This window comes from Branchiostoma lanceolatum, chromosome 19, assembly GCF_035083965.1.
Source record: "Branchiostoma lanceolatum isolate klBraLanc5 chromosome 19, klBraLanc5.hap2, whole genome shotgun sequence".
NCBI classification, from domain to species: domain Eukaryota; kingdom Metazoa; phylum Chordata; class Leptocardii; order Amphioxiformes; family Branchiostomatidae; genus Branchiostoma; species Branchiostoma lanceolatum.
The window spans coordinates 13,738,847-13,747,949 of record NC_089740.1 but is presented as its reverse complement, the minus strand read 5'-3'; the positions used below and the strand labels follow the sequence as shown (position 1 = coordinate 13,747,949).

General features: G+C 40.5%; 1 protein-coding gene across 6 annotated transcripts in view; it reads right to left on the bottom strand.

Moving 5' to 3' along the window:
- Positions 1 to 646: 646 nt before the first annotated feature.
- The window catches only part of LOC136425723 (mothers against decapentaplegic homolog 3-like), a 28,857-nt gene continuing 20,400 nt past the window's right edge, over positions 647 to 9,103 (bottom strand). For 4 of the 6 annotated variants that reach the window (XM_066414656.1, XM_066414658.1, XM_066414661.1 and 1 more), the window contains 4 exons: positions 7,037 to 7,084; positions 4,696 to 4,908; positions 3,187 to 3,324; positions 647 to 2,719 (listed from right to left, as the gene is read on the bottom strand). In XM_066414656.1, coding sequence (XP_066270753.1) covers positions 2,451 to 2,719; positions 3,187 to 3,324; positions 4,696 to 4,908; positions 7,037 to 7,084 — 668 coding nt within the window. In that variant the 3' untranslated portion in view covers positions 647 to 2,450. The remainder of the gene's footprint in view (positions 2,720 to 3,186; positions 3,325 to 4,695; positions 4,909 to 7,036; positions 7,085 to 9,103) is intronic. The other 2 variants (XM_066414657.1, XM_066414659.1) reach the window with 1 other exon arrangement.

Genomic DNA, 9,103 nt, shown 5'->3' with positions numbered 1-9,103 from the left:
TTTTTGTGTTAAAAATGACAGGTCAACTTTGCTTCTGTTCTTTCACTACACCAAAATCCATGCACTTGGATGTCATCCACAAAGTCAAGTTCGACTGGCCTTGTAAGGTCCGCCCGAAACGGCAAGAAATGCGGTGCTAACCCATTGACCGATGGAAGCCTGGCATCCCTCTAGGTCCCTTGTGCCCAACACACATTTTACCTTGCAACATCCACATTCGTTTTTAGTCTGCACATTTAAAGTGATGCTCAAGCACTTTACAACACAGGTCACTTCAGATATATAAAGACACTGAAAAATTTGGAAACTCAACTTTTAGCCATGTATTTCGAACTTAGTGTAGTTAGGAATGCCAGGAATTATACCCATCACCGCTCGATCGGGGGGGCTGCTAGTCTAGCCACTCGGACATTTAACACCAAACTTTAAGTGTCTAGTTTGAAAGAGAATAGAATCTTGCCAAGACATGAGCAAGGGTTTACTGACATCACAAAAAGAAAGATTGTGATGAAGAAAATCCTGTATCTACCACAGAAATAGTTGACTTACAAGTTGTAGGGATTTTCCAAATTTCCGGTCTTTTTCACTCCAAAGTGACCCGTGTTCCGACATGTTACAGCCTGTTGTCCTGCCGTAACTTCACACACAACAAAATACAAAAATATCCCTCTGTTCTATAGGGGTGGGGAAATTAGCACGTCTTTTTCTCTCTTCCGTAACAAGGTACTCAAACAATAAATAAGCATTTTTCCTTCAACTTGTCAAAATGTACGAAGAAACTGACAAAAAAAGTTGTTAAAGCTAATTCCTTTCTTTCCTAAGTGGCAAGACATTTCTTGCTTTTGATGGGGTGTTTCTTTCTTCAATGGTACAATTCTGTGGCACTGGAATCTCATTTGAAAGGGTAGATAACTAACCATGTTTTTGTACTGGTCTCTACAGAAAGTTCACAAGCATTTTATATGCTTACTAAGTTTATTTTTCATATACATTCCCTTTCATACATGACAATCTGTACACTAAAAGACTGCAGAATTTTTGCGAACTTATTTTTCTTGTTCTTTGTTGTTGTGACATTTAAAAAGAATGTTGCAGCAAAGCCCTACATAGTCGTTGTAAAGGTTAATTGTGGAGCAAACCATTTTGTTCTGAGGGTAGCAATACGATCATTGTGAGCAAGTTATGTGCATAAAATACATGACTATATGTCCTGTCTCCAGTATTGATATCTGCAGACATATGCTTACAGGTATTGTTCTACTAAGATATAACGCACAAGAATTCTATATACCTTCTATTACTATGTATTAGAATAACCAAAGTGGTTGAAGTGATAATACATTGTCAGAATTCATCTTCTCCCAACCTGCGAGCCAATAAGAACCCTGCTTTCAGACATTCACATATACCCTCCAGAATACAATTATGTAAGCAAAGCTTTGATTGGTGATGGAGCCATACCGCAAAGAAGCTGTTTTAAAACACTTCGAATCTTTGACAGAAGTTATGTTTTCAACCCTTTGCTGTATAAATCTGTGTAATATATACACTTCATCTGAGATACAAAAACTAACGCCGATCACTTCAAATTCCACAAATTGTTTTTGAAACTTCAGGTTCTGATCTAAAAGTACAATTTTGAAAGCCCAAAATAGTCTAATTTGTCACTGGATGCAGGATTATGTTTAAATGTCATCAGCTTGCATTTCCGTATAATGTGGTATTCTACATCTGTCAACAATGTATACGGTTCTAGAGATATGTCACTTTTAAAAAGTGGTTGTTAGGCTTTCAAATTGTTGGTTTCTTTTTAAATCTGAAGCGATTGTGTTAGTCTTGAATCTGGTCCTTGAATATTGTCATATTTTCCTTCTCCAGTTTTACTTGGGAAGAATATAGTCCAACCTGCACAAGTGACCACCTCTAAATAAGGACCACCTGGCCAATGTGACCACTTTCTGAAGGTCCCTTAACAATTTTTCCCATTGACACAAGCATTAAGAATCCTGTCTTCAGGGACCACCTGTCAACATAGACCAGATTTTATCGGTCCCCTAAGTGGTCTTCTTGGACAGGTTAGACTGTACACAGTAAGACCTGTCTATAGTGACCACCTGTCCACATAGGCCAGATTTTATCGGTCCCCTGGGTGGTCTTCTTGGGCAGGTTTGACTGTACAGAGTAAGACCTGTCCAAAGTGACCACCTGTCAACATAGACCAGATTTTATCAGTCCCCTGGGTGGTCTTCTTGGGCAGGTTTGACTGTACACGGTAAGACCTGTCAATAGTGACCACCTGTCCACCTAGGCCAGATTTTATCGGTACCGTAAGTGGTCTTCTTGGGCAGGTTTGACTGTACAGAGTAAGACCACCACCATAACCCTCCAAGCACCAATCAAAGCTCCCCGCTTGTGGCTGTACATACAAAGTTAGCGTACGTCGCGCGTCATTACGACATACTCGAACACGGGACCCGCGGGGAACCCATCTGCGTTAAGACCTTATCCAACCACTGCAGGGGGCCGTTCAGGTGGAGTTCGATCCAGCACGGCGTCGACGTCACTGTTTGGCGCCGATACTCCGCGCCCCAGCCCTTGACGAAGCTCATGCGGATGGTGCACATGCGCGTCAGCTGGTACACCGCCTCAAAGCCCTGGCTCACGGACTGGGACAGGAGCTGGGCAAACTCCTGGTTGTTGAAAATCTTCAAGTTACAACCTGAGAACAAAAAAAGGGAAAGAAAGGTGAGACCCCTAGCAAGTTGTAATGGAACTGCAGTGGCTAGACAAAAGAAAGAAGCTGGATGATCTCTTGGTTGTTGAAAAGCTTCAGGTTGCAACCTTTAAAAAGACATGGAGAGAGATACATGTACAAGGCATATATCAACTTTTTATGGTGCTGCCCTTAGGCAAACTCTGGGTTGTTAAAAATCTATAGGTTGCAACTGATATGACAAGAAGGAAAAGTGAGACCCCTAGCAACTTGTAATGGAACTGCACTTGTAAAAAACAGTGAAGATGGGCAAACTCTTGGAAGAAGGAAAAAAAGGCTTTGCAAAAACTTGGTAATGTAATTCATCAACACAATTTCTATGCTCTTATACAAAAAAAACTCTGTTTAGTTGCACTTTGTTTTTTTCCATCTTTAACAAGTGCAAGGTACAAAAAGTAAAGAAGGAAGTTTACCTGGAGGTATTTTGCATACGGTTGCAGGATGCCAGCCGTACCGCTGGTTACAGTTGGGGCTCTGTACAAACACACTGCTCTCGCTCAGACATTCCGCAAACACCTCGCCTCCGATGTAGTACAGCCGGACTCCTTTACCTGAGGGGAATAATGACATACTTTATTCATTACATACATTTTACACACATTTCTTCGTCAAAAGTACATAGGCAGAGAGAACACAACTGCGTTCCCTCTGAATTGTGTACCATTTGTTACAAATTTCATTAAAATCATTACCAATGTACAAAGACAAATACTGAGCTGCACTACTTCAAGTCAAGTCAAGTCAAGTCAAACGGAAGACTGAATGTTCAGGACCCGGAAGGTAAGTTGTTGTACAGTCTGATGGCGCAATGCAGGAAGGATTGCTGCAGTCTCTTAGTTCTGGCATAGGGAACAGTGATGTTGTGAAGCTACTAAAGCATCACTGCTGATCTCGATCTAACCTGAAATTTTGGAACAGTCAGACATTTCAGGTACATGTATGCTTCATCAGTGACTGTCCAGTCTTATCTAGCTGATGATAGTTTTTCAAAACTTCTTTTCCATTCAAATCTCTACATCATGATAAAAACAACAGAACCAACCTATATGTCTCCTAGTCTGTTCTATGACAATTTTAGTGTTTTGGCTTATTTCCCAACTAACCCTTCTGAATCCATTAGTATTATATCTAAAGGAGTATAAAAACAACCGAACTCACCTACATATGTCTCCTAGTCTGTTCTATGACAATTTTGGTGTTTTGGCTTATTTCTCAACTAACCCTTCTGAATCCATTAGTATCATATTTAAAGGAGTATAAAAACAACCAAACTCACCAGTAAGTGTCTCCTAGTCTGTTCTATGACAATTTTGGTGTTTTGGCTTATTTCTCAACTAACCCTTCTGAATCCATTAGTATCATATTTAAAGGAGTATAAAAACAACCAAACTCACCAGTAAGTGTCTCCTAGTCTGTTCTATGACAATTTTAGTGTTTTGGCTTATTTCTCAACTAACCCTTCTGAATCTATTAGTATTATATATTTAAAGGAGTATAAAAACAACAGAACTCACCTATATGTCTCCTAGTCTGTTCTATGACAATTTTAGTGTTTTGACTTAATTCTCAACTAACTCTTCCGAATTTATTCACAGGAGTATAAAAACAACAGAACTCAACTATATGTCTCCAAGTCTGTTCTATGACAATTTTAGTGTTTTGGCTTATTTCTCAACTACTGTAAAAGTTTTTATTTCACGCCAATGCAAAAATGGAGTGTTCGCAGTGGTTCTAATTTCACGGCAGCACTATAGCCACATACTGCTACAGTATTGGACAAAAATGATCGCTGTGGTTTTAAGTTTGCAGTGAAATGGTCGCCGCGAAAACATCGAACATAAAATCACCAAGAACATTTCTGCTTTACAGTAACAGTCCTATTAGTATTATATTTCAAGGAGTATAAAATCAACAAAACCAACCTATATGTCTCCTAGTCTGTTCTATGACGTGGTTCCTGTTGACGTTGGAGAGCAGCCCGAGACAGAACCTCTCCGAGTTGGACGGGTCCGTGAAGCCGTCGACCGTCAGCGATGGCTGCGACGCGTGGAACGTCTCGCCGACTCTCGTGTTCATCTCGTAGTACGCGATGGAGCACCAGAAGGTCGGCTCCGTGTACGTAACCGGCTGTAGGTCTGGAAACAGAATAAAACAAAAGTGAATAACCGCCGTGAATAAGAATAAAAAGACTCTTTGTACACAACCAAGATAGTGATATATTCAACTGACGTTTCGTTGACCATCTGTCTGGAAAAAAAACAACAGAGAAAAACAATGATTATCCCCTGAGAAATTTCATCAGGTTGGTAGAACATAGGATATTGGAGATTCTTTTTTTTTTACACAACCAGTGAATCTCACCTGCTGATGTTTCGGTGTCTGAAGCAGTACTCAAGTGAGTCAGAAGCTCTGAAGAAGGTGTCTGACAGACACCGAAACGTCAGCAGGTGAGATTCATTGGTTGTGTAAAAAGAAACTCCAATATCCAATGATTATTCCCATGAATAATTTCATCAGGTTGGAGAATGCCTGAATAGCAGAGTTCTTTATACACAAGTAGTTACATGAGTCGACGTTACAATGACTGTCTGTCATCTTCATCAGAGCAATACTGACTGGTTCTACTAATGCAGTCCCAAATAGGGACCACATTTAGTATTTATCATTAAATAAATAACAATACTTTACATTTGGAACTGCATCATCTCATTATTTCCACCGTTACTAAACAATATCTAAAGTATCAACAATACTTTACGTTTGGGACTGCATCGTTAGCAGGAACACCTACATGTAGCTTCAGTGCACAGTGAACTAGTAACACCTAGCCTCGGTGCACAGTGAACCAGTCAGTATTGCACTGATGAAGATGACAGGTAGACAATAAAAGAACTTCGCTAATCAACAATGACTATTGTTAATGATGTTGATGAAGGTTAGACATCCAGGCAGGGCTGCCTCTTTGATCTCAAACTTCTGGACACTCTTTTTCAGTATCACTAGAAATGTGGGGGTTTTTTTCTGAACAGTGTGCTTTGGTTCATGATGTGAACGGTCAAAGTTGTCCCTGGCCAGTGAAAATTGTGTAGTGATGCTGAAGAAGTCTCAGTGATGGATGTCAGAAAACAGAGAAAAATAATTGTGAATAACCCTCCCTAAATAGTTTCATCAGGTTGGAAAATTAATTGGACATAGTTTTCTATGTACAGAACCTTTTTTCCCTCTATATACATACGTTTCCACAGTCTGTGTGCAGTATTCATCACTATAGAAAAATATTTTTACGTTAACAAAGTTCTAGGTACATAATCATCTGCTAACGTATCAATATCTGCCTGTCCCCTTCCCCATACTGACTGGTTGCCCTTTTCACTGCAGCTAGGTGTCAGTCCTAGTAAAACCAGTCAGTATTGCGCTGAGGAAGGTGACATACAGTCAATGAAACATCGTCAGGTGATTTTATATCTGTTTAAACCAAAGGAAAGCAAAGTCAGTGAAAAGCTATTCTTCCTCAGAAGCCCTCGGTACACATCACACTATACACAGCTCCAAATACCCACCTGAACAAAATGCAATTTTACATTTCTGAAAGGATTCATATATTTCTGACACAAGAAGCTCCCTGGATACCATCGTCTTGATTGATTGTTGTCGACACATATTGTTACAGGCACAAACACTGAACACGCACACACGTTTTAGTCTGATAGAGAAGGCAGAAAGCAAGCACAACAGCCAGTGTTAGAGACACCTGTTACAGAAAAGAAAAAGTGCAAAATAGAAAGGACAACACCACAGAAATCACAGAACAGAACTGTTACAACTAGCGTGTATCAGAGGCTTTCTGAACTTTGGAATCAACTTTGAAGAAATAGCATTAGAAATTGTAAAGGCTTATGTTTCACATGAACTTAAATTGCAATGTACACTGTCTAAGGAATGGTGTGTATTTTTCTTGCAATTTTGTCCTTTTGCCAATTTTCCTGATGTTACTTCTGACGTTGTCATAACACTTTTTTAGAAAAATCTTTTGAAATCAAATTCCATGGAAACAATTAATATTGAATTATTGATGTTACTAGAACAATCTTTATGTTTTCTCTTGGTGAATTTTGAATTTACAATCTTTTGAAGAACCAGGATTTTTCAAATACAATTGACATGACATGACAACTTGTGGGACAAGGAAGGTTTGCAAGGATGTCTTGGGAAGAAAAGAAAGACGTCTTAAGAAAACAGCAGCAAGTGGGCAGGCAGCCTCACCTTGCCAAGGAGTCTGTTTAGGACTTGAAGACGTCTCAGAACTGGAGTCTTAAAAATCATCCCAGGATAGAGAGAAAGAGAGAGAGAGAGAAAGAAGAGAGGAGAGCAGAAGAAATTAGTAGTACAGGGAGGAATGACAGGGACTGTCACAAACGCGACTGTACAGACGTGAACAGTTTCATCAAGCGTCACTGAATCTAAAGACTCGTTATACACAACCAAGTGTTTTAATTCTATGAATGAATGAATGAATGAATGGTTTATTGACATTTAAAAGAACATTGCAGCCCCAGGCTGAATTGCGTCTTTCTTACAGACTACACGTCATTAAAAACTTCTAAAACTGTAAAAATAACATGATCACATCTTAAACAAGCATCAAAACATAGCCTTCTTGGCGAAGGCAATTAAGCGTTGCCAACTACTGGCCTATTGGACGAACTGTAACATAAACGTTTTCCTTTTTCATTCAAAATGCGATGAATAATCTATAACATGCCGTCATTTAGTACTTTCACAAGGTACGGTACCGGCGAGTCCCTGTACCTATTAGTTCTGCATTTCAAAGTTCTGAGTTTGTGAGAGTTCCTTGTATCTTTGCCGTGACACTGTCCCATCCTCTGAGGGAGCAGTTCGGGGTCAAGTTTCCTTGCAAACTTCCTGCACAGCTCGAGGCGCCGTTGTGACAGTGGTTGTAGACCTGTGTACAGTAGTGCGGATTTGTAGCTTGTGTACTGTCCCCCCAGAATGGTGCGAAGAGCTCTCTTCTGGACCTTCTCTATCCGTGTAGTTTGTTCTGTTCCATCAACATTTCGGTAACCGTCTGTCACCTTCCTCAGGGCAAATCAGACTGGTTCAATTTGCACTGCAGCTAGATGTCCATGCTTGCAGACGCATTGTAAATACAGCATTAACTATCCCTGTATATAATTATGCAAGTTCACTTTTGGGACCGCATCTGCAAGCAGCGACACCTTAGCTGCAGTGCAAAGTGAACCAGTCAGAATTGCCCTATGCAAGGCGACAGACGGTCACCAAAACATTGAAATGCTTGGTTGTGTACAAAGAGCCTTTTTGATCAAGACTGTACAGAAATGACTGTCTGGTTAGAAACTACTTGGAACATGACATGTGCTTTATCAGTCTTGGTGCGGGAAAACACAGGAAGACCATCACATATTTCGTTAAGTGAGAAGAACCTACATACTTAGCCTCCTTCGCAGACTTCCTATGAACAGCGGTGTTTATATTGGGGAGGGGGGGGGGCAAGGTTCTCTAAAGGGAGTTGTGTAGCCAAGGGAGTTGTGTAGACGAGGGACGACGCTGTTCATATCCATATATGAACAGCGTCGTCCCTCGTCTACACAACTCCCTTGGCTACACAACTCCCTTTAGGGAACCTTGCCCCCCCCCCTCCCCAATATAAACACCGCTGTTCATAGGAAGTCTGCGAAGGAGGCTACTACATACTAGTCATTTTTGTTTGTTTGGCTGGGAAAGGCATACAGCCAGGGCTGCCAAACTAGTCTGGCTATTAGACAGGGATAGTCCTAATGACAAGTTAAGATAAAACCAGTAATTACATGTAGAATGGATAAATTGTATCAGAAGTCTATGGTATCTTCACTTCAGTAAGTGTGCAAGTTATACACGTGCAAGTGCACACACACAAAGTCACACTCTCACATACATAAACCTACACACATGGTTACACATCAAACTCTCAGTCAAAGTTAACACAAACACTCGCAGCCACACACACACGCACACACACAATACACACACACACTCGCACATACACACTTGCAGTCACACACACACATATAACTTTTATAAGTACGTACACATACATTTTGTACATACAAACACACACACACTATACACACATGCACACACACACTCGCAGTCACAGTCACAGTGAAAGTACGAACACACACACACACACACACACACACACACAGATCTAGAGTCACAGTCACACAAATACACAACACACATATTACGGTATACTATACTGTACTATAGTGTCCTACAGTGTACTATAGTGTACTACAGTGTACAGTATCC